This window comes from Dunckerocampus dactyliophorus, chromosome 10 (assembly GCF_027744805.1).
Source record: "Dunckerocampus dactyliophorus isolate RoL2022-P2 chromosome 10, RoL_Ddac_1.1, whole genome shotgun sequence".
NCBI classification, from domain to species: Eukaryota; Metazoa; Chordata; class Actinopteri; order Syngnathiformes; family Syngnathidae; genus Dunckerocampus; species Dunckerocampus dactyliophorus.
Genome location: NC_072828.1, coordinates 13,122,059 through 13,149,208, shown reverse-complemented (window position 1 = coordinate 13,149,208; position 27,150 = coordinate 13,122,059). Strand labels below are relative to the sequence as shown.

Here is a 27,150-nt window from a genome sequence, read left to right as displayed (position 1 = left end):
GCAGATGACACATACCAAAACAGCCATGATACATATTACTTTGATAAGAATCATTCGTAAATACCATATTGACCCGATTATAACTATTTTTCTCCGGGAATAACAGAATCAAAAAGACAGGCTGTCTAGAGATTTATACATGCAAACCAACAGGTGGCGACAAACTCTCCCAGCAAGTCTGAGCTTTTCTTCCTGTCACTCATACACACACAGAGACCCAAAGCTGGGTCAAGCCAGCAAACAACAGAGGAGGAGTTAATTTTAGGATAATGGTGATCAATGAAACAGAATCATCAAATGATTGCTGAGCAGCTAACATATGCTTTATTATTGCAATCTACTACAAATTGTTATTTTATCAGAAAAATGATTTCCCCTTAAAATAAAATCTGAAAAAGCCTGGTTGCCTTTTATTAGGGGTCTAGAGATTTATAGATGCAAAAATCAAAAATGGAACACACACACACACACACAAAATAGGGGTTTATCCCTATTCAGCGTCGTCTTAAATTAGGGTCTAAAAAAAAAATACTCTAGCAAGGAAATTTTGTTGAATGTCCATTTATGGCACATATATTCACTTCATGTTTTAAAGTCCAAATTGGAAAAGTGGACTTACAAAGTTGTCACCGCACAGCAATCTACCGCTGATGAGGGCAAACGTTAAGATAATGGTATGGTGGCCGGGCAGTGCAAAACAATCTTACAAACTTGTGAACCACGTTTAAATTGCATGAAATAAATGTACACCTCAGAAAACAAATGCACAAAAGACTAAACAAATGACAATGACACAAACCGGAAAGCAAATGTACCAAACTCCAGATTGACAGGAAGTGATTCCTCATACTGCTTCATCTAAATGCTCCAACTGTCCAACTGTGTGTGCCTAATTATTCAATAAACGCGCTAAATATACTACCAAGATTACAAAGCCTGGTCTGCCGCAAGAAAATAAGATGGAAAATTACCATAAGTGGGAGTAGGGTGTAGTCTACAACAGCCGTAATCCAACCTGGGACGCAAAGTAATAAAGTTACAACCACAGTGCTCTTGTCATTACCACTAGACTACGAGTACACACACTTGCAGCTGTTTAAAACAAATATTTCTAGAAATAAACTGGTGTTCTGGCAGAGCAATACAAGTTCATCTAGTTGGAAATGTGAATCGCCCATGTCAATTGCAGGCTAGTGGGGATCAACTTAACTGGGTCACGATAGTGTTGTTCCACCCCCATGAGTTAACATCACTTTGGCCAGCTCGAAATGTTAGCACTCCCTGTCAATCTGGTATTTGGTACTTTCCCTTTTCAGTTTGTGTAATTTTGCCTTTTGTTTACTTGAAATACTTTAAAGTAGCTTACTTTAAATATGTTTATCCATCCATCCATTTTATATGCTGCTTCTCCTCATTAGGGTCGCGGAGGCATGCTGGAGCCTATCCCAGCTGACTTCGGGCGACAGGTGGGGTTTTAAATATGTTTAGATTCCTGTTAATTTGATTTCTGAAATGTAAATTTGTTTCAAGTCTTGTTAATTAGTTTTCTGGAATGTGAATTTCTTTAGAGTCTTGTCAATTTGTATTTTGAAATGTAATTTTGTTTTATGCAATGTAAAAGGGTTGTAGTTCAGCGCCACTACATAATGGTGATGAATGAAACAGCTGTCAAACTGTTGAGCAGCTAAGACACATAATATTCCTATTATTGCATACAATCTAAGAGTTGCTATATTGTCTGTTTTGTTTGTCTGACAAATATTTTTTTCAAAAATGAATAATAAACGTCTTATCATCAAAGTCTTCTTATAGTTGGGCCAATACAATTTTGAAAAATAAATGGAATACCCATCCACGGGAACGACATCGACTTAATGGTTTAACGTCAAAATTGGAAAGGTGGACTTACATGGTGAGGTTAAACGTGTTGTCCTATATTCTGGTCAATACAGTACATGAATCTTTTTCAAGTTGTTTTCTACATAATAATGTGCATCTAACAAAAAGCCACATAAAGATGTGTCGGGGTTGAATAAATAAAATAAAAGATATCAGAAAGACAGTTTTTGTAGTCTCGCTAAGCAATCTTATCCCCGTTAAATGGCTAATTAGAGTGCCACACAATGCTTCCCGCTGCCACATTAGTAACCGACGAGCCATTAATTATGCACCCATTCACGAAATCCAAACCTGCCATGAAAACGACAGACCGGGGCTTACACAATGAAAATTCTACAACATGATCTGTTGCTCCTCGCCTGGCGCCTGGACTGATGTTACTGGCAGTCGACGCGGGGATCCTGTGATGCCTCTCGCTTCAATCTGTCCATTCGCACCTGCATGCTCTCATCTGTCTTCTGCAGCCATGGCAGATACCTCTCCATGCTCTGTGAATTTACCGTATACCGCCATCGCAGCCACACGCTATATTTAAAAGATTGACTTTACTACACTTTTGTGAGCTTAGACAACCCCTGATCTGGTATAATTTAGTGTGATGACTGCCTTGTGCTAGGTAGGATTCTTTATATTGGATCTTTACCAGCAGCATTGCTTTTCCTCCACACCATTCCGCACTCAAGCTATTTATTTGACTTTCTCCAGTACAATGGCTTGTTTTGTCTTTTTTTTTTTAATGGGAAAATGTATCAAAACAATATTTTCTACTCTTGTTGAAAGGTAAAACGCAAGTATTTTTCCCAAATGTCAAATCACTCACTCTTACACGACACGTCTTACAACGGTATTTCATTCTGCGGCCACTGGCAGTGGAGATGCTGGCTTCTTAGGGCATCACCACAACTCTGGAAAGATGTCCCTGCTTTGACATTAAACCCTGACATTAACAATCCACACACTGCTAAGAAAAAAACAACATTACAACCACTTGATGTATACAGTGAGACCAAGTAAATTTCCAGAAGCTCTTTTTTTATCGTTGAGGAAGTGTTAGAAAGGGGATTTTAATAGCTGACATTATGGTTAGCTTAGAGAATAACGTGGAACCTCCAATGTCAAACGCTTCTGAGACCTAGAATTTTACCATAATTTTGGAAACAATATGCCTCATTCATTACAAAAAAAACTAGAGGGAAGCTGTTATATCCAAAATGTGAAAACTCATATACAATCATCCCTCCTTTATTGCAGTTAATTGGTTCCTTACCCGACTGCGAAGTAGGATTCCTTACTTAATAAATGGAATATTTTTAGTTACAGCATAGAAACCCTGTTAAGACCTTCTAATTACGGTTTTCAGACATGAAATAACACTCGTATAGTCACTTTTACACTTGTATTACCCAACATAGTTGACGTAATAATACAAAAGAAGACATCTTAGACATAAATAAGACTTTACGTAAACTGACAAGTTAGCATTGACATACTTCGCGGCTATTGTCTCATCAATGTAACGTTCCTGACACATAGTGGCCAGTGTAGTAGAATAGTACTGTAATGGCGCAAAAAACACATACTGTATGCAGCAAACATTCACACAACAGCTGCTGTCAGCCACAACTTACGCCAGTCACTGGCACTCTCCACACTGCTAACCAGGCTAACACTCAGGAACTATAGCAAGCTGATTAAAAATGCTTAATTCTGGGCCAAGAATACGTACATTTTGCATATATATGCATATGTTTTGATTAATAATAGACTGTATTCAACCACAAAACAGTGATCATTTATTAATCAATTTTTGAAAAAAAAACAATATAGTGAGGGATGACTTTATAACATAGTTTTATTTCTGAAATGTGAAAACTTACATATAATATAGCGTAGATCCCAGCAAAACCATCAATGAATGTCGAAAAATAGTAATTAAAAAATAATTGCAACTGGAGCTGCAACAATTAATCCAAGAAATTATGAATCAGTTATTCAATTAATTGACAACTATATATGCATTCGATTAATCGTTTTTGATTAAAAAATGTAAATAGCCTCTGATTTCAGCCTCTCAAATGTGGATATTTTTAAATGTCCTCAGTCATCCATGAAAGCAGACCTACAAGTATTATCTTTGTGTTTTCGGCAAAACAAGGTATTCACACACATCAGCTTGCCTTTGGAAAACAGTGATCATCATTTGTGCCTCTTTTCTGATACAGTATGTTGCGGACTAAACCACTAACTGTTTGTGTTTGGTTCATATTTGTTTGTTCTGTCTAGGGAACCGATTGATCAAAACAACAAGGTACAGATTAATCGACTAAGAAAATAATCGTTAGTTGCAGCTATAATTGAGACGGCCATAAAAATGTATGTTGTTAACACATGGCTCGCTCCCCCTCCACGTTCAAACCCTCCTGCTAGCTTGACATTGTCCTCTAATTTCTGATCAACACTTGCTATAAGAGTGACTGTTGGAATTATTAGAACCAGAACCCACCCCTTCTCCCTTCAATATGCCTCACACATGTGTTGAACACATTTTAAAGTATAGAATGTATATGTACTCACCATTAATGAATGATAATCTAAGATGAGCGATGAACAAATGGAATCATAGTCCATTCGCGAAACATTTGTCTTTGAAAAGAAGAGAAAATTTCAAGAAAAATAGTGTACAATGAGGGAAAATAAGGTCTTCCACTAGACAGGAAGCTGGGCTGCTCCGTCAGAGATGATTTTTTTCATGAAATTTACAATACGGTAAACTATTAAAACGGGAGCACGTCGGGAAAGAGGGGCAAAATATGGTGGTTTACCGGTGAAAACAGGAGGGTTAACATGTATGTCGGAGTCACGGTTTGAAGTTATATATGTTTCACTTTTGTGTCTCACAGCAACTATGGTGCATTCAAGAACTGCAAAACAAAGTGCAAAATCTCAAACGCTTGATGAAAAAACATGACCAGAAAATAATTGTGGGCTTTTTTTGTTTAAACAGCAGTACATGTATGCTGTACATTCAGGCTGTATTGTCACATATTTAGAAGTTATTACCGACTTAGGGTCAATGAGATGTGTTTTCTGCTGAAAAAAAGGGCTACTTTCCACAAAAAAAAATACAAATATATTTTTCACAAGTAGTAAAGAAAAAAAGAAGAAAAATGAATGAGACAGGACATTTCTTAACTTTAATAAAGCTTTGGAGTGCATGGAAAGGCAAACCGTAGCTCAAACGTAACATGGTCATTTTTAACAAGTATATTTCAAGACACAGGAGCAACAGAACCAATGTTGTAACAGAGGAAATTGCTCAGCCAGCATTAACACAAGTGATGCCAATGTTTTATGACCCAGCGCTCTGCACTCTGGCGGTATTTGCTCGAGTGAGGGTTTTCATCGACATCATCATCATTACTGTTCATCTACTGTCTTTTACTACTTGTAAAACAAATCAATATGGCTTAATACCTTGTATTGCAGTAATCTGCAAATAAATAGATGGCAGCTGTCCAGACAAGAAAAGAGTTGACACAGCTGTACAAAGGCTCATGCCTACAATAACACAGTCCCAGTCTTACGCGACAACAAATAAACACACTGCAGAAGCCTGCTAAGTTGCCTAGCCAAATGCTTCTGTGCCAGAGGCTTAGTAGTATTCAGACAGCAAACATGCCAGTAAAATGAAACAATAGGTCAGCATGGCACTGTGATCAGACATCAGCCTGAAGGCAGGGTGAAGGGGAGGCTTATGCAAGCATCTGGAGGCTGACCAGACCTCAAAGCTTTGTGGGTAAAAAAAAAAAGCAACAGCCTAAGTCACGTGGTGAAACTGAGATGCCACAATACCCTCAAATTTGATACGCTCTCAACGTGCCAGGGTTGTTTTTCTGTCTTTTCAACTCTTAGTTTCTACTATTGTAGTGTGGATATGCAATTTATCAAACCGTTCATCTTGTCACATCAGAATCATTATTGTCGTTTAGCTGCAATTAAATGTATTACTGTATAAGTAGGGGTGCAATGGTACGCCATAACAATGCTGGCACACTGCTTTGGTCTTACGGGCGCCACACACGGAAGGCGACTCGCCTCTACTCTATTCATTTTCAATGAATCCTGCGCAATAGGGTGATTATCAGACCGTCCAGCCAAGCGACATGTGAAATTTGTGCCTGTGAAAGTTTGTGTTTGTGCGTGTCATCGTGCACACGCTGGCTTGCGACGCAGTCCAAGAAAGTTGAAAAATGCTCAACTTTTCATCGTTCTCACCCAGACGAGGACCAATCAGCGGGGGTTTTATTGATCGACCAATGAGCGAACAGCATGCTAATAAGTATTGCCGTGACAGAGTTCTAAAAAAGAATATAGCGATATAGAGTAAACACAGCAGGTAAGTCCACAAATGTCCATTTATTTACATGGATATTTATGTAAGTTTATCTTCAATTCTAGCAAGATCCGGTACTAGCAAGAGTACTCGATCAACATCGGTCGCTTGCTTTTCCTCCTCTGAACTACTTTGACACCCCCAAATTCCCTCCACATCTGACAGCCAGTCAAAACCGTGGGAGACTCATACAATTCGCTCTGGATGTGAACACGGCGCGCTGTTCACAGCCGTTCGTCGCCTCCCTTGTGCATGGTTTGCCTCCCATTATCCACTTGTCTTTGTGCGTTTACCTATCTCACGAGAAAGCACAGTGTTCCCAAACAGGAGACTTTAACGATGGAAGAGGGTTTTCCAGATCTGTTTTCTCCTTGGCACTATCGCTAGCCATGACTCCTGCTAGCATTAACTGTATTTACAATTCACTCTTCTGCAGCCAGCTAGACACCAACAGCTGAAACATTTCACACCTGTCATTGACAAAACAGTCGAAGAGATCATCTGCAGTCTGAGTCCATCAACGGGCTGCCTTGATGAGGTGCTCAGTTTCTAAAGGCTGTGATGAGCAGTTTGCTACCACAAATCACTCATCTAGTTATCATGTCATTTCAGACTGGAACATTTCTAAAGGCCCTAAAAACTGCTGTCATTAAGTCTCTTCTGAAGAAGAACAGTCATGATGCCACGGTACTATCATCTCATATCAAACCTGCCATTCTTGGGAAAAGTCTTAGAAAAGGTTGCATACTGACTTTCTCCTTTCCAATCAGGATTTAGGCCCCACCACAGCACTGAGACAGCTCTGATCTAGGTGACAAATGATGTCCGTCTGAACAAAGATGCAGGCAAAGTCTCAGTTTTAGTTCTGCTGGACCTGAGCACTGCCTTTGACATGGTTGATCATGTGATCCTATTACAGAAGTTACAAAACTGGGTATTCTAACACTGCTCTAAACTGGTCCAGGTCCTATATGGAGGACAGGAACTACTTTGTTGAAATTGGTAACTGTGTCTCAGACCAAATGGTTATACCTGTGGGGATCCCCAGGGGTCAATTCTTGGGCTCTGAGAAGCTCAGGGTCTGCTGTGGGTGCCCAGAGTCAGGACTAAACATGGTGCGGCTGCGTTTCAGTTTTATGCTGCCAAAATCCAGTCTTCCAGAAGATGTGCGACAATCCTCAATGTTCAAATCCAGGCTGAAAACACTTCTATTCAACTGTACATATGACAACTGAAAGTATTTTATCTGCGCTTTTAATTGTTTGTTTAATAGAATGACTTATGGAATTTTCCGTAATGATTTTAGAATGATGATTATGTTTTATGGAATGATTTTACCTTTCTTTTGTGTCAAGCACTTTGAATTACCTTGCGTATGAAGCTCTATAAATAAACGTGCCTTGTTTATTTGTTTACGCAGTAGACACCTCATTATATCGCAAGGAACATGTCTTGTTCCTCACTCAATGTGTTCCGTATGAGAACTTGGTATGCTGCTGTCCCATACCGAAAAATCTAATTACAAACACATGTACCGTTACACCCCAACCTACTATATTTAATAGTATCATTCCCACTACATGTTTCTACAACAAGTATCTGCATATAGGAAAATGTAAGTGTACAAAATCGAAACCACCGCTGCGCAATTATGGACTGGTATTCATCACTTTTCACATTCATTGTTATTTCTTTCATGTTTTTTTTTCCCTCAGTACATACAGTATGTTTATCTGAAGCATGATACAAGTCAGAGCCTTGGCCAGCTAGTGTGACAGTAATATTTATTTCCTGGCTTTTCTTTCCATCATGCCTGAGCAACGCTTAATTGCTTGGCGTTGTTCCTTTAAAGGATAACAGTGCCTTACTGATTATGGCAATATTAAAAAAATAATAAAAGGATGCTGGGTGATCTTAATGAAAGTTAACAAGTGTCACGGTGTTGTGATGAAAAAAACAGATAAAGCCAGACTTTTGCTGCAGGATTGTTCAAATAACTCAGTCACTGTGGTATGAAACCCTGCGTAAACGTTTCAGAGCTAAATCAATATTAAAGGGGAACGGATTGAATACAACAAAGATGTTTTTAAAGTGCATAGAAATATGGATCGTTGTGTCAGTCTCCATGCGGGGGACCTTAAGCCATAAAATGGTGAAACAGAAATGTTGATCATTGTATAACGTTTTGTATCCTTAAATCTCACACTGAGAAGACTTTTCACCCCTTTCAAATATATGTTTGTAATATATGTGATTATTGTCCTGAAATTGCTGCTGTGAAAGTTAGTTTCCCACACAGGAACTTATACCTATGTGTTTACAATTTTGTAAACGTGACTATATAGAACATGTGATTGAATGTCCAAACATTTTCCACCATGGGTCAGATGGGGAGGACACCTTTGATAGTATTTATAGTTTAGAAAAAAGTTTAAATTAAAACACTGAAAACAATACAATGTAGTTCAACATATGCTACGCAGTTAAATATACTTAAAGAAAAAACACCTTTATCTTTTTTTTGGCATTTATCATAGTTTTTCCCAAATAATTATTTTTCTGAACACAGTATCTACTGAAAATAATACAAAATAAATAATAATGAGGAAAGATGCTGAACATTTTAAACAGTTTCCGACTAAATTCTCAGAAGATCATGTTATAAAAAAAGAAAAGAAATTTGGTACCATGTGTGTGCATAACATCTAGGATAATATTTAAAGAAAAAAAGTTCAAAAAGCCACATTCAGTACATACCAAATCATATATCATGAATAATGTTTGATGAGTCATCCTTGTATTTTTTTAGGATGACATCACTTGGAATAAAATGCATGACTGTTTATTTAAGCCTTCACTTCTTCTCTCCCAAAATTGAAATTAACCTCGACATATGAACCATAGAAGCCTGCAGTGTATAATTTAAACTTGACACTTTAAACACACACACACACACACACGTCTTTTGCTTTTGCTACATAAGTTATCCATATTCTCCTGTCGTGTTCATTCTGTGCAAAAGCGACTTGTCACATATATAGCCTCTTGGCTGGGATACAGTCTACGTTGGGTTCTAGTGTGCAAATGCAGTCAGGACGGATTTATGAAAGTCCATATCAGTGTATCCCATACATTCATTTATTTGTGGTGGCCTGCCACAAATAAAGAAGTAGATTTGTTGCTACCTGTTCGCTCTCGCGCAATAAGAAATGATCTGCTAGAGGTCTGCTAGAGAATAAGAAGACGCAGGAGGGATCAGTGGGCCTCATTCACGAAACGTTCTTACGCACAAATGTGTTCTTAAAGCCTTCTTACGAAGATTTTTGGCATTCACGAAATGTGTTCTTAACTCACAGTTCTTAGATCTAAGAACAAATTCTACGAATGCTCAGGAGGACTCTTACGCACAAGCAAAGCTTGCACTTTCAATGTGCAATCGCCCTCATGATGGATTTTGCAACCTGATCCCAAAAAATGTAATGCAAATAAAATATCCCAACAATTATTTATCATCAAAACAACTAAAATATACTCCATGGATAAATATATATTCAAATCCCAATTCATCGAGGGAGAATGGAAAGGGACCATTAGATTTATTTTCTGAAAGTGACGAATATTTGATGTCCCGCTTCAGGCTTCAGGCTTCCCTCTCTGTTCTTGCAGGTGTGCAGGATCATCAGAATAACATCGCAATGAAACGTGGTGTGCCTATTGCGCACGTAGCACCCCCAGATAACGACATGCGCCCCCAGCCACGTCTTGAGCCAGAGCACGGGGCTGCTGTATTAATTAGGCAGCGTCTTATCAAATGTTACCACAGAAAAAATAAATAGTCACACACAAACTATGTATTTTTACTTTATTTTTCCATCGTGATTGTGTAAATATTTTCTAGAGTTTCCGAAATGGTTTGGTTTCTGATTGATGGCCCGCCTCCCGTTTCCTCCAGATCCCTCCGGTGCAGTCTAATCTTTTGTTTGGAGTCTATTTTAAGTCAAAACACTTCTTTTTAACCTCTGAGGTGGTGCGTTTCTCCGTGGAAACGGCATTTATGTTTCCTGCAATGGTGCTCCATGCCGACTCTTTTTGGATGGCCTGATGACCGGTGGATACACGTGAAAATAAGGTGGCCTTGTAAAAGCACCTCTATTTATAAGTTTTTCTTTCGTTTGTTGTCCAGCTGCTTCTCAGTCTTGCCCTTGCGCGTTGCCATCTCCGCCTCCAGCTGCCTGTTGCGCACGGCACATTTTTTACCTTATATAAGAAATAATAGGCGGTGACCTATGCAAATTAGGTCTCACATGCACGGGCATCGCAGTTGGCATTCATCAACCTAAGAACACCGGTGCGAACGATTATCCCTACTTAAGAACGTGTCGTGAATGTGGCGCAGTTTCCAACACGCGCCTTCTTAAGTACACTTCTTAAGAAGACTTTTAAGAAGATGTTCGTGAATGAGGCCCAGTGTTGCCAACTTAGCTACTTTGTCGCATTACAGTATTTTGCGAGTAAGATACTCCTTTTCAAAAAAGCAACGAGACAAATCCTGTGAAGAGACTTTTGGCAACTGACATGAAAGCATATATTGCTCTTCTCAATGAGTAGCAAGGGCAGCTGTGGGCCCTTCCCCTAACAAAAGCACACACAAGAGCGTTCGTCTTGTTTGTGCCATTAAAAAAAAAAGAGAGAGAAAAAGAAGTGATGGAAAAAGTTCATTTGGAGTTGTAAATATAACTGTTTTGATTTACATGTTTTTTACTGACTTTTTGCCACCGCCACTAGTGATCCAATCCAATACTAAGTAAATGTCAGGCTGACCGATCCGACATCGATACTTTGTGCAAATTAACCTAATGTGTCTGGCAAATTTTAAAAAGTTGTGTATTTCATATCATAGCATACAAAATACAAGATATTTAATTAAGTGATTGATTTAACAAATTATTATTTTAAATTCACTAATAATTTTTATTAAAGTTATTTATTTTAAACCCTGTAGTACACTGAGGTAGCGGGGTGTTTTCTATACTATATATATATACATATATATATATATATATATATATATATGTATATATATACTGTATATATATGTAGATTAGCTTGGCTACATTGCTAAATATAAAATGTATTCAGCAATGTAGCCAAGCTAATATACAGGGTCAGGCAAAATGATCTGACACATTTGTAGGTTAAATAAAAGGCAAATAAAGTAAAGAAACAAAAAAGTGTTTTTATTTTCGAAAAGTACATATAATGCCATTTTTTTTCATATAATGCCATTTTGCTTTGTTTCTTTATAATGTCATTGTTTTTCGTTTCTTTTTCAGTTGCTGCCATGAATTGGACTGGTGAGCATCGCGCTTTCATTGTGGAAACGTTCATCAAAACAAACGAATCTGTAACTGCAACACAACAAGCGTTCCGTTTGCACTTCAATCTTGGCAGACATGATCCCGTACCAGCTCGAAACACCATCTTGTTATGGGTTACCAACTTCAGAGCTACTGGATCTGCATTGAGTGTGTGGGCAATAATGGATCCCATTTGACTGATTTAATTTTTAAAACATAATGAAACAGAATGGCATTTTATGTACTTTTCAAAAATAAAAACACTTTCTTGTTTCTTTACTTTATTTGCCTTTTATTTAACCTACAAATGTGTCAGATCATTTTGCCTGACCCTGTACAACAATAGATAAAACAGGATAAAATCATATAAAATATGTGAAAATTGTCTTTAAAACAATAAAAAAGAAATAAGTAAAAAAATAAAAATAAAACCATAAAAATAAATGATAAATTTTTAAGAACTACTATAAGAATGAGACTTTATTCACAATTCACACATGGCTCCGTTTATGATCAGTCTCCGTTGCAACAGACAACCATTTCAGACAAACACTAACTCAAATGACAGAAGTATACTGTAAGTATCATATTTTGACTTGAGAATCAACTTTATAGCATGAACAGCTGGTATCGGAAGTATGGATATTTCAGTATCGATCCGCACATCACTAACCGCCACATTCGCTCGTTCCTTGGACGATGTCTTTGCAGTCGTAGTCTGTTGTTGCTTTGCAGACAGTCCTATGTAGTGTGCAGTGCTGTGCTGACAAGCAAAAAACCAAAACAAACATTTGCATGTGCAAAGACATTTGGCTGTTGGATGGGTGTGTGTGCGGCGTAGTTGCTTTTTGGTACAGCAAGCAATGTGCATGGTCCATGACAGCATTAAGTTTAAAAGTCAAAAAGAAAGTCCGAAAAAGAGGTCTTGTAATCATTCTCTCTTTGCTATTTGCTACATGAAGTACAACCAATACACCCCACATCACCCTAAAAAAACCCCTACACACCTCCATCCGCCATCGTCCAATGTATTAGTAAACTGATCCGGCTCACTAGAGAGGTTAAACTGATTACAGTCCTGGACAGGACACAATTATGACACAATCTCTGTGCAATGTATAATGAGGCCGCAGCAAGGGCTCTTCGGTTTCAGACGCGAGGCCGCTATTTGATGTCGAGGAAATAGGCAAACTCAAAATATAGCATTCCAGACAAATGTAATTGAAAGTGTATCGCGTAAAAGATCCCGTGTGCTTTGATATCTGTGTACCAGCTTGAAAGCAAGGTAGCTGGAGTTGTTTGACCTTTTCGACCCTCATTTCTGAATCGCACAATATTATGTTATGTTAAATATGCGTGGCATGCGGTGTAGCGGGTTTTCATGTATGTGCTTGAAAGCATGACGTCAAATAAAGGAGGAAGCTCGTCCTGGAGTATCCTTTTAAAAGGCTCTTAATGAATACGGATAGTCGCTGATAAAACGAGAATGCAGACGTTGGGCATATTTGTCAATACAAATAATGAAATCCACATGGTTTTTACATTCAGGGGTTAGAAAACACTTAAGCAATTGTTCATGTACTGAGGAGATCTAAACTCTTAAGGCTTTTGAATTGATTAATTACATCCAAACTTTCATTTAATTTTTTATTAAAAGAAATTATACAAATAAATATACACGACGCACGCAACACACGCACACACTCATAGCACTATATATTTATTTATTTATTTGTATCAATGTCTCTTCTGTTGTTGTTGCTTAATTTATTGGTATTTATGTTTCTGATGTTCTTATTCATTTTCTTGTGTTTTTCTTTCTTTTTTTGGGAGAATGAACAGAACAAGAATTTCATTGCATAGCAGAACCACCAGTTTTACTGTGCATATGACAATAAAACTCTTGAATCTTGAATCTAAATGAATAAATCTTTCAGGAGTAAGGTCTTTATTAGAAGGGAGGTCTTTACTTATACAGATGCATTTATACTAGGGCTGTCAAAATAGCGCATTAACGGTGGAAACAAATTCATTTCATTCATTACATACATTTTTCTTTGCGTAATTAATGCATATGCGTCATGGCAAGCCACGCCTCTCTGTTATGACGACAGACGACGACGCTGAAGTTAGCGGAGGCACAGTGTAGCGTCCCCACAGAGTCACACAGAGTCTGCCGCTCTTTTATAACTTTATTCTAACCTCAACACATCAACAGCAGTGCAATTCCAACACCATACATATGTATCTCCAAATCCAAACAAACATGTCTCTAGTCCGTAATGACGCTTCCTCATTGTCACTTGACTACAGCGAGATGCATTCATGGACACTCCGAACACCACAACAACGTCTTTATTATGGGTGTACAGTATGTGTGTCTAAATAACCAGAAAGACAACGAAAATTAAAATCTAAATAGTCATACACTGTAAATACTGTAATTATAGCCGGGGCATTTATTTACCTAAACTACAAAAAAGCAGGAGCATTAGTTGGAAGCAAAAGAGTTATTTCCAAAATTTGAGTACTCATGTCTAACAACTGCAGGTGACACCATGCCATAGCTCCTCTCCTGCCACATTAGCCACTGCATGTGCACCTCTTTCTGCATCTACATACACGCACACGCACACGCACACACACACACACAAACACACACATATAAGATTAGATGCTCTGAGATTTAAATATTATCATCATATATATTAGTAAAAATAACAACTTCATTTTTTTAATCATGATTTGAAGTGCATGATGAAGTGGAAAAGGAAAACGTAGATCTCTTTGACCACATGGTCATTAATTAACAACTATATTGCACAACACAGCGGCAATAGAACCAATGTTGTCATAACATGAAGGAGCAAACTGCATAGCCAGCATTAAGAGTGCTAATGAGTTTATTGTAAACAGTATGGCAAGTCTAACACAAATGAGTTTCACACCAACAGCTGAGTATCAAAATTTATGTTTTATAGCGCATGCTTTAAAGCTGCTGGATGCTGAGCATTCATGATACTTCAAATGCAGCTACTGCCATCTTGTAGAGTTAATAAAAAACTACATCAGGAGGCTGCTTACTGCCGCAGCTGTTAATGTTAATGTGTTTTGAGCTAGACGACTCAGTGGTTAATCAAATAGAGGTGCTGATTGGAGAATTTGCGTTAATAATGAAATGTATTGTTTCATTAGTTGTTACTTGTGTACACCTTGTGGCTGTGCAGATGCAGCAAGTGTTTGAGGCGGCGTTATTGAAAGGCTGCATAATGTTGGACTACATTACTGCAAAAGATTGACTGGAAAAATTTCATGCTCTGACATGAAGTTGGCCTGGTCCCTCTCAACAAGGAAAACAAGCAAGAGCCATCTAATCCAGAACTCTGTGTTTGTTTGCCAAAACATCAGTCGCACGGACCCGCCGCCAGCAGTTTCATCACACTAATGTCACATATGGACAGTGTTGTGTTACATTTTGCATGACAACCAAGCTGATCAGCACATCAGACAGAGAGAAGAAAGAAGGGGAAAAGCCACCCACATGAGATTATGTTTTTGTTTGTCGAGAGAAATTAAGACTATCTAGCTACCTATCTAACTCATTTGTCTGCCGGATGACTTCCTAAAATCATTCTGGATTGTTTTAAAAGGAGGGAAAAGGCAGAATATGACCTTACAATTTTTTTTACCCTAAACCTTTCCTTTCCTTTCCCTTCCCTTCGCATGAAAAACCTTTCATGCACATCGACCGTTTTGAGTACAAAAACGGTATCCTAAATTTTCATATGATGCTAAGTGCTCAGAAGAATGCTGTGGAATACATGCTAGCATACATGTAATACAGGTGTCTTCAATATTTTATCATCACTGGCCAATGACTTATGGACAAATACTTGCTAAGTCCCGCCTTTGTTCCTGCAAAGACGTATTTCAACCAATATTGCTGGGGGCGTTTTTTTTGCTTTTTTTTTTTGCTTGCCAGTACCCTAAAAGTGTGGACCACACTCTGGCTGTACACCAGAAAGACAGAGTAGGTGTAACTTGAGCGCATTGAACTGTGTGAGAAAATTCAAGTCAAACCAATTTCTAGGGTCAAACTGGAGTTTAATAACAGCATCATCATGTGGTGTATTTTTCAAAACATTATAGCACAACCAACACAGTAGCAGTGCATGTTATGACAAATTTCACCCCTTTTTGTGCAGAAATTCAGGAGTAAAAGAATAGAAGAGTTTACCTGACACAAACAAATATATATACAAACGCACACAACATAAGGAGCCTATCCCAGCTGTCTTTGAGCGAGAGTGGTCCCCAGCCAATCGCAGGGCACATATAGACAAACAACCATTCACAGTCATATTCACACCGATGGACAATTTTGAGTCTCCAATTAACCTAACATGTACATTTTTGGAATGTGGGAGGAAGCAGGAGGGCCCGGAGGGAAACCATGCACACATGGAGAGAACATAATGACACTTCTCTTCAACATTGCGTGGAAGTCGGGAACAGTACCTCTAGATTGGCAGACCGGGGTGGTGGTCCCCTTTTCAAGAAGGTAAACGGAGGTTGTGTTCCAACTCCTCAGCCTCCCTGGAAAAGTCTATTCCAGAGTGCTGGAGAGAACGGTCCAACCGTTAGTCAAACCTGGTTTTCGTCCTGGTTGCTGAAAACTGGACCAGCTCTACACACTTGCAAGTGTACTAGAGGGTGCATAGGATTTTGCTCAACCGGTCTACATGTGCTTTGTGGACTTGCGTGACAGTGACAGCGTGACAGTTGGTGGCACGTGACAATATGCCATTCGAGACAGCAGAGCCGGAGCCTAAACTTCGAAACATAGTGATTTTACAAGAACTTAGTGGATTACGTTTGCAGAAAAAAAGTAAATACATGAAAAATGTGCATTTTCTGTCACATATGCCAACATAAAGTAATTCGAATGAAGCCCAAAACTGTCAAGTGTAAAATATGATCATTACATCCCATCATCTGTCATCCTGTACGTTAGTTTTATAAAACAGGAACGTTTTAGTAATTGCAAAAACAGCTGTTTAACAAAGCTGTTTTCCATGCCTTTAACCACTGAATGAATCAATCACATACCACAACGTATATCATCCACAGCGTATTGTTTAGGTACACTGCTAACAAATTACAAAAGAAGATGAAGTAAAAAAAAAATGCATGTGAAAATTCTGTTCAGTTCACTATGTGATTTAAAAGGATATTTTCTGACCTTGCAAGCTCTAAGGGTGGGCTTTATTGAGAGACGGACAATATCAATGTCTGGGACAACATCAGGGCTACTCATGCAGGATATCTTTTTAATATTTATGCAGACATGAGCTGGGAGGGGGAAAAAATGCAATAAACTAGAAAAAACAAGTGAATTAGGTATGAAACACAACAGGATATTGCAGAGAGATTAAGTTGTTTCCTTCTTGCCAGCGTGTCCCTGAGCGTCTGATTGCACTGCACAACAGCCCAGGGCCCCCTTTATAATTGGAGGATAAAATTATATCTAAAAGTTTTCTTGACCAGCTTATAAGTTGTTCTCATGAGCTTTTGGTAGAATATAAAACAAAAAATATTACATATGTTTATATGTGAGTTTACTAATAAAGGTGACTACACATTTCAATGATCTCTTCTAAAGTGACAACACTATATAAAGTAAACTTGGATATACTTTAGAGCAGTCAGTGTATTGCTTGTATAGCAGTATGGATTTACTATCCACTGAAAATGTGTCAACACTAGGGACGTCACAAGACAAGACAATACACAAGATTGGGTCTACGAGAACAAGACAAGATGAGATTTTAACATTACTTTCAAGAAAAGTACAATGAAAAAATATTTACAAATATACAGTATGACAGTATATTGCAACCTACTAATTGAATTTCTACTACGTTACACTCTTCTGCACTCTGTGTGTATGCTACCGGCTCCGCTTTCACCTACCGAGACAAAGAGACTTTATGACTGACAAAAGAGACTTTATGACGCGCCAAGGTGCTGAAACCAACACACAGAGTGAAAACTCTTCTTGCCTGTTTGGAGGCTGGAGACAAAGAAACAGACATGCATGCACATGGCAATGTATTGAGGCCGGCAAAATTATCGAGTTCATTTTCATTTATTGGGTGATTATTTCATTCATTCATTATCGTCCCAGGCCTAGTGCCCACGAGACATTTTTTTTCTGAACAAGAAACCTTGTCACGTTTTACTCTTGCGAGGTCTCGTGACACAAGATCTTGTGACACCCATACCCGAATCGTTAAATCACCTCAATTCAGACGAAAACATATTTGACTTACTTTTTCAAGAGAACATACAGTATCTCACTCTTGAAACTCAATATACATGTATTTTGACTGGTCTACAAATTTTCAAAAAATGTCTGCTTCTGAGATAAAACATATCATCCTTGGTCAATTTTGGGCTGATCTCAAATTTGACCATCAAAAAATCTTATTAACTAAAATTTTAAAGATATCCGAGGTTGTTTATTACATAGTAACATATAGGGAGTAATATACAACTTGATATGTCTCCATACATACACTTTGTGTGCACACAGTCACAAGATTATGAAGATTCAACGAGGCACTTCTTGTGAAGTGATTATACTGTAGGTTCTGTATTCAGCATTATGTGGCCGACCTTCATTGCCAATTGTGGGCATATGGTATACCACTGGGGTGGTGGATCTTTAAAACAAGAGCGAATGAGTATTTTTACACATCATTTTCGTACTCAGTCACCCAAAATTTGCCAAGAATGACTACTTTCATTTCAGTAGGATTTTGCGTGTAGACCAGTGTATTGGACCATAATCTGCCACAAAACAGCTATCATTTATTAATTAATTAATTTCTGGGAAACTGCAATGTAGCGAGGGAGCGTTATGCGAACCTCAATGTTGCGAGGGACGACTATATTTGCTTAGACTTCTGACAGTCACGCACATACGGGAGATTGTTGCCCTGCACTGACTGCGATACATTATGAGCCTCGAAAACTCACCATCCTGCATCAAGTGTTTGTTCTTCAAATGCCATATTAAAGCTCAACGTACTACCCCCACAAACTATTTTTTGTGTTGCAGGATGCACACTTTACATCACTCTAGCAAATGGCATATAAGTTCCGCACTGCAGACATGTTTGCACAGTGTGAAAGGAAGGCGGAGGGGGACACGACCCAAGACATTAAAGCAGGACACTACACTGCACACAAGGATCTCTACAGGCTGCCATAGTACGAGCCACAGGTGATCGGTTAATGTGATCACCATTGAAAGGCATTGATCAGCATATGCCAGTCACGTACTTTTCCATGGAAATTGGCTGATACTGATGTGTGTCCAATTGACCGAAGCATCCGTAGTTGTCAGCTATATAGACCAGTGATTACCAACCTTTAGTTCTGAGGGAAATGATCCAATTTCACTTAATTTGTCAGAAAATTATACTTATGAAATACAAACATATGTACTAAAAATGTTATTTGTTCATCTATCATGTCAGTATGTCAGTGATGTATCGTGACAGGCAGAACATTTTATGCTCTTCCACTAGATGGCAGGAGGTACATAATTACACAATTTTAGTTGGATGCTATTTGTATTATATGTGCCCTGCGATTGTCTGGCGACCAGTCCAGGGTGTACCCCGCCTCTCGCCCGAAGTGAGCTGGGATAGGCTCCAGCATACCCACGGCCCTAGAGAGGATGGATGGATGGATGGATGGATGGATAGTTGGATGGTGTACCATGACATTTTTCTAATGTCAAATATGAGCCTTGGCTAAATAAAGGTTGGTTTGATTGAGACATTTGATTTACAACTGACAATTGATTTAGAAAATAATGGCTGTGTGTTGACCATTTCACTAGATAGTATGCTGTACACTGACTACTCTAAATTCTATCAAAGTTTACTTTCTACTTGTATAATACTGTCTATAATATTGAAATGGTCTCTGAAGCGTGAGGGGGTATTCACTTTTGAGAGATAGCATATTAAAAATAACATTAATAGGAAAATAATTTTTATTAATTTAATAATTCTTGTGACTTTGCTAATAAATGTTACAAATGATCGCAAATCCCAAAGCACTTTTGTGAGTTTTTATTGTTGTAGGACTGAAACATCATTAGGTATTTATAATTATTATTATAAATTATAATTTCTCATGTCAAAAAATATATTGCATTTGAAAAAGCCACAAGCTTTAACATATGGATGTAAGTTTTTCTTAAAAGGCATCTCTTAAAATATTAACCATTTAGCGACGCTGACAGGCTCAAGCAGGGGTTGGACATGAATTGTGCCCTTGCGATAATGAGTTCTTCCTGCCAAGACCCAGCATGCCACAGGCTTACAATTTATAACTACCAGAGGACGGAGACAAAGAGAGCAATAGAGTTTATATATGTTTAAAGGGACACAGAGGAAGAAAAAAGTGGTGTTATGTTTGGACATGTGGAGACTTTTGCTACACAAGGGTCTGATGGAATCTGCTGCTGGAAAGATAATAAAAGAGATTAGTCTTGTTTCTTTTTACTCAAGCTTTTGGTCCTTCCTTAAAGAGAATGTCTCGTTTATTTCCTCTAAAAGATTTGCTCAATTTCTTGAATGTCTTTGGACAAGTACTACTTTTGAATTGTTTCAATGTTTTGGCGTTTTGTTACAACTGTGTGACAAGGTCCTCTCTTATACAGTAATATGATACAAAAAAGAAACAAAAGCAATATATATATATATATATATATATATATATATATATATATACACACACACACCATTTATTCCAGCTTTGTGGAAAAAAAGACCCAAAAAAAGTCAGGCTTCACTACACATCTTTAAAAAAATGCCAATAAAATGCCAACATGCCAGACATAGGAAAATGATAAGGAAGTATAACGATGTGGTGCAATAGGAGTCAAGGAGTTTATAATCACTGTAAATAAATTATATATCAGTCATAATAAATAAAGGAATAAAGCAGCACTTCTCAAATAGTGGGGCAGGGAGGACTTTCAATATTAGTGCAGACCTACCAACATGTATGTACCAATCTGCTGTGATTGGCTAGCGACCTGTCCAGGGTGTACCACGCCTCTCGCCCAAAATCAGCTGGGATAAGCTCCAGCATACCCCCGTGACCCTAATGAGGATAAGGGGCATAGAAAATGAATGGATGGATGAATCGAAAGCTTTTGACAAATCCATAAATACTGCAGTTGCGCATTTTCTGCGGCCTATAGCGTTGGTAATTTCCTCAGTTATTTCGATTAGAGCCATGGATGTTAAAACGTTAGCTCTGTATCTGGATTGGCCGTCCTCGAGCAATTCATTCTTATTTATAATGTGTCCGACCTGTTGTTGAATAGCTTTTCAATGATTTTAGAAAACTGTGGCAATAAGGAAACTGGTCGGTAGTTTGTGAATGTTTGAAAATTGGTACTACTTTAGCTATTTTCATTTTGTCTGAAATGACAAATTAGCGGTTCTCCGATCTCATTAATGGCCCTTTTTATCGTTTCAATTCCATTACAATCAGATGATGTCTTTGCTTTACATTTACAGACAATATCAACGATTTCTTTTTTTGAGACATCAGTGAGGAACATGGAGTTGAGATTCCTGTCTGTAATTTCATTCCCTTCCTCCACTGACAAGAAATTTGAGATCCTTTCTTCCAAGTTTGGGCCAATATTTACAAAAATATTTACTACCTTGTTCGTATTATCATTTTTGGCATTTCCATCTGTGAAATAATGAGAGTAATATGCTGTATTAAAACTGTTCCTGATAGTACTATTTAGGATGCCCTCTGTTCCTCTAATGTTGTTTTTAATCATGTCTAGTGATACACACTCTTAAAATATTTGTTTTTATACATCGATATACGTTATTTCTGTTTCATTCGTTTTTTTGTCATAAATCACCTACATAATATGTTTTTCCTCTTAGAGGCATTTTGCAGTCCCTTTATCATCCATGACTGATTTCTCTTCTTTTGCTGATTAGATAATTCTTTCAATGGACAGTGCTTATTGTAGAACTTATCATAGAACTTCATAAATATTTCAAAAGTTTTCATATGCTTCATCCATCCACATCATTTTCACTGTACAGTACACACACTCCCATCTTTGTTCTGCCAGATCTTTCTTAAACGCATTAATACTTTTTCTCTGTGCGTAGTCTTTGGATGTCTTTTTGTCTTCGATCTTTCTCTTTTTATAGTGTTCATTGTAAATTGTAAACACTGGCAGATGCTCACTGATAGCATTAATTGGGAGACTAGTACTTGTGTTGTTATCAAAGTCATTGGTGAATATATTATGAATTAGGGTGGCACAGTGGTCTGTTATTCTGCTTGGTCTGGTGATTTTAGGATATAGACTCAGACTTACATTTTATCTATGAAGTCATGCAGACGACATCCATATGCAAAGATTATTTTTTGGCTGATGTCTGTGAAGGTTGTTTTGATCCAGTCCTCAAACATTTCAATGCTTGTCTTAGGCGTTCTATATAAACAACTTAATAATACATTATTGCTTTTTTCTTTCCAGATTTTAATCGTTATGCATTCTAAAATGTTATCAATTGCAAATGACATGTTCTTTACCACTTTGCACCTCAGATGTTTGGTAATTTGTTGCTCCATTGAAGCGACATCCACTTCATCTGGTTGTTCTTTGTTCCCGACCGCCCTGGCATATGACCTGGGTTTAATTCGGAGCCCCGTAAAGATCACATCGCTCGTTTGTGCATTCTGATCCATTTCATAAATTGTGTTCTCCATTTGCTCAGCTATTTTTTCTTTTGCTTCTTTCTCTTCTTTAAGAGCGGAGCTCAAGGCAGCATTATTATCTGGTAATACTTTGATTTCATTGTGCTGTTCTCTATTTTCCACCCTCAGGTATTTAACCACCTCCCTCAAGTGTTTAACCTCCTCTTGGAACTCAGATAAACTCTTCTTGAGGCTGTCGCTTGTAGAGTTGGAATACGTTTTTTTTTTAGGCTTTTTAGATCATGTCGTACTTGTGCCGCAGTATTTGCAGTATGTGCCGCGATTTCCTGCTGTAGCTCTTTCATTTGCACAATCAATCGAGACCTCCACTTAGGTCAACGGCTAAGACAACATAAATGGCGCCCCATCTTCCTGCATCTTGGGTGGCTCCAAGACTATTTATTAGCGGCTCTGTTGGTGGTATCATTCTTTCCAGGGGTGGCCTTTCTGGGATATCTGGACCCAAGGTCTTTGTGCCCGAATTAAATAGCTTTTTTCGCTGCACTGTTGCTAATCAACCACCTTGAGCTTCGGCGGTTAACCAGTTATCTTGCCTTGCTAACGTCTGTTGGCGCTTATAATTCATTTATTTCGACGAGTCCGTACCTCTCACCAGTCCGAGTTGAAGTCGGAGATGTCAGCACACTATTCTAGTTTTGTGATCACAAGTGGGGTCAGGAAGACGCCAAAATGGCTCAAAACTCCGGTAGCAAAAGCAGAGCTCTTGCCATGAACATCCTTTCCGGTCAACAGTAAAAAAAAATGTAATGTATTGGTCTTTGGCCAATGTCCAACACCTTCACAAATGTTGTAGGGATTAGTTTACAATCCTGATAACAAACAAAGAAAAAATAGCATAGAAAATGTGGTGGAGCACCTCCATAGCAGCAGTAATAAGTACAAAGAGCTTCTAAGCTTCTAATTTTATATGAGCAATCCCTTATGATCAGTGATTTAAAATATATTTCCCATTTGTTTTGTTAGGCCAAAAAAAAAGGTACTGTACTTTCTAGTAGAAGGAATCAATACTTCCTATTGGGAAACTCCATTGAAACAATATTTTCTTTTTATACGGCTGCGAAGGTGTGTGTGTGTGTGTGTGTGTGTGTGTGTGTGTGTGTGTGTGCTTGTGTGTGTGTGCACGTGTGCGTTCCAATATGTGTTTGACATAAGGCGGATCAGGAGGTCCCACGTCCGCCGACAAAATCCAGTGCCTCGTACACACTGAGACCAATTGTTCTAGTGCGACCATATGGTAAATATCGACAAAACACACACACACACACACACACACACACACACACACACACAAACTTTCGTAGTGAGACATTCCTACAAACTTTGTTATGCACTTCCGCACATATGTTACCAACAGTCAGAGTGTGGCGAAGACACATCTATACCACTTGTACCACTATCTTATACCGCACAGATATCCAGCAAAATTGGCGTAGAGCAGAGTATTGCCGTAATTGTATAAAATTGTCAGTCTTGGGTGTTAAACTTCAAGACTAGCTGCCAATACGCTTTCACACAGGAATCTCTGAAGGCGAAAAATTCCTGGGTCAACTTTGCCCCGCCAGAACATTAAGGGCAATAGGGTTTGAGTTAGAGTTAAGGGCAGTGTGAAAGGGGCTTTTTTGAATAAAGAGTTGACCTACAAAGGAACGCTGATAGGATACAAATCAGGAAGAAGAACTGCGACCGAGGAGTTTGTGTTTTTTTTTCCTAATCTGTGTTGTACAAAAATCTGCAAGAAAGTACAAGATTCAGCTTTTTTGTACAAAATTGTTGCTATTAAGCAAAGCATTTACAAAATAAATCTGTATTTGCGTCTTAAAGAGGAAACAGGTGCTGTAGCAATATTGCAGACTCTTCAATAATTTAGATCTGGATGACTTCCCGAATTCCTGAAGAGGATCGCTTCTAACAGGGTGAGGCTATGAATCGAACTAGGCTATCAAACGCTACCAGCTATCCCTCTGTGGCCCGCTACTCCAGACTACTACATTTCTCCTCGTGTTTGCCTTGGATATGAGGCCAATTCGCATAATACTTTTGGGACAGCTAAACATGTAAAGCCCCCATTTAAAAGGATCAAGTGCAGGCATTGTTTGGTTATGTTCACCATATGTGTTGGCTTTTCAGGATCCGAATCCCTTCTCCCAAAACAGAGTTCTTGTGAAAATAAACACGGCTTCGCCCTACACAAATTGTGGACTAATTGTGTATTTGGACTAAATCATTCTTAGGGTTGGAGGGCTTTTTCCATTTGTGAAGGGATGTAGGGGAGTGACAGCTTGACATTGATTAGTGTGTTGACTTGTGCAACTGGAGCTTTACCTGTAAAGCATAGAACCACCAAGTAGTGCCACTCGAGCACACACCTTCAGTGGAAAAAACAGGCCTTTTTACATGTTCCACTTGTGACAGTGTGACAGTACGCCATAGCCACGGTTTGGTACATACAGAATTTTTTACGTTACGGCTCAGTCCATTTTCAAAACAGTTTGGAAATAAAATGATTTTCTGTAAATTGCAGCACACTGTTTAATCTTATCCACTTGTCTTTGTCCATTCAGGTATTTCACCGGGAAGACCAAGCGTTCCCAAACAGGAGACTTTGATGGTGGAAGAGGTTTTTCAAGCTCTGGCTTCTCCTTGGCACTATCGCTAGCCCATGACTCCAGCTAGCTAAAGGCTGGGCTGCACAGTGACAATATTACACGGCAGTTATACTTCCTGTCCCTCAGTCAGTGCTGGAACTCAAAACCTCTCTACCTCGCCTCTCTACTGAACCGAAAAATCAGACTGGGAATACATGTATTGTTAGACCCTTAGTTCCACTTGTAGGTATTGCAATTACATATGTTTCCAAACAAAATTAACAGAGTAACCAATGTTGCATATGCTGTACGAGTGTTTGTTTTTTGGTCAGTGTTTCCAGGTTTAATTTCATTGGTTTGTGGTTATTATGAAGACTCACCATACACTTGTTAGGTTTCTCTCCAGAGTGAACTCTCATGTGGATCAGCAGCTTGTAGCGGGCGTTGAAGGGCTTGTAGCGCCGAATGCAGCCGGCCCAAAAACAGGTGAAGTCCTCACCTTTGCGCTGGTCAATGTGGACCTTTTCAATGTGCCTCACAAGCTCCTCCTGCTGTTCGTAGGCAGCACTGCAGTCAATCCAGCGACAAGACTGCTTATCGGCCTGTGTTCGCCCAACTTCCTCGCTCTCAGGAGGGCCTGCCGTCGAAGGCTTGAGTCCCATGGAGGAGCCAGTCGCTGACTGATGGTTATGGCCAGAACCGGCCCCCACGTATTGGTGCACGTGATAAGGCGGGGGCATGGCAGCACGGAGATGCTGATGGAGGTGGCGGAGATGCCCATTGCGCCCGCTTAAGTGATGATGGTGATAGCGGTGCTGCAAGAGTTCGTCTTCACTTGGAGAGAAGTCATCTAAGGGCTCTTGTTTGAGGGCCGTCCCCGATCTTTGGCTCCTGTCCAACAGAGGGCCATTTTCTGCCCCCGTCTGTAATGTCCCTGACATTAGCACCCCACTCATAAATAACCCCAACCCATCCGAGCCTCCTGCATTCCCCAGGGAGGGACCTCCAGCCCCAGGGCCCTGCTGCATGGAGCCCTGCTCCTCACACGGCCCCCGGCCTTGCTCCACTGACGAAACCGATGAGGAAGATGACGAGGAAGATGAGGAAAGGGACAGCAGGCAAGCGGCAGGTGAAGATAGCTGACAGCTCTCCTGCAGCGAGGCCGGCTGGGGGCTGTCGTGCGGGTGGGGCTTGTGGGGGACTTCTCGAGAGCAGGGTATAGACGATGGGGATGTAGACGAGGAGGAGGAGGAAGAGGAGGTGAAGCCGCCGGCGCTGCTAGTGTGGCTGGGTGAGAGGTTGGCGCGGAACCCGTTGACACAAGCAACCATGGACATCTGCGAGGACGAGCAGATGATGGCGGTGACGTTTATCTCCTCAGAGGCAGTTCTGGTAGCTGACGGAGAATCTGCGAGCGCAACGCCACCGGTTTCAGCAGTAGACTGCGAGACGAGCGAAAGGCGACGTCTTTTCAGACTGCTTGTGCTCAGCAGTCGCGCTGAGTGACGGGAGCTGGCTGGGGACAAAGCCAACGGGGAGGAGCCATCTTCATTATTAAACGGTTGCGACCCCTCCACACTCATGTTGTCGCTGCTGTTGCTAACATGTGTGACCATCTCGTCCCTCGACGCTCCCAAAAGTAGGCCAGGCCTAGAGTTCTGAAACCCAGCCTGGGAAGCACTGTGGACCCCGGGCACCATGCTGGAAATGGTGTAACCCATGGTGTTCTCTTCTTTGATGGCATATGGTAGAGCACTCGGAGCCCTGTTGGCACCACCACAGCCCAGGCCAGGCGAGGTCCCGGGTAGGGTCCTCTGAAAAGTGGATGATCTGCGGGTTAAAAAAAAAAAAAAAGACAAAGAGAGGAACATGAGCACCATCAGCTTAGCGACTGTTGACAGACACAGTCTGGTTCATCCTCCCAATCTGCTATCATGCACTGAGATCATGGCCAACATTTAGTGACAAGATGATGGTAGAATCCAAATATTTTTATGGATAAATGAAACCCATTCTTGCAGTAATGAGAGGACATGAATGGGCATTTTTTAACTAAGAATAGAAAGCTGGG

At 39.5% G+C, this 27,150-nt stretch overlaps 1 protein-coding gene across 3 annotated transcripts in view; it reads right to left on the bottom strand.

Annotated features, from left to right (window-relative positions):
- LOC129189262 (zinc finger protein GLIS1) overlaps window positions 1-27,150 on the bottom strand; it is a 120,821-nt gene that overhangs the window by 47,068 nt on the left and 46,603 nt on the right. For all 3 annotated transcript variants that reach the window (XM_054790773.1, XM_054790774.1, XM_054790775.1), the window contains one exon: window positions 25,460-26,909. In XM_054790773.1, the coding sequence (XP_054646748.1) occupies window positions 25,460-26,909 (1,450 nt within the window). The remainder of the gene's footprint in view (window positions 1-25,459; window positions 26,910-27,150) is intronic.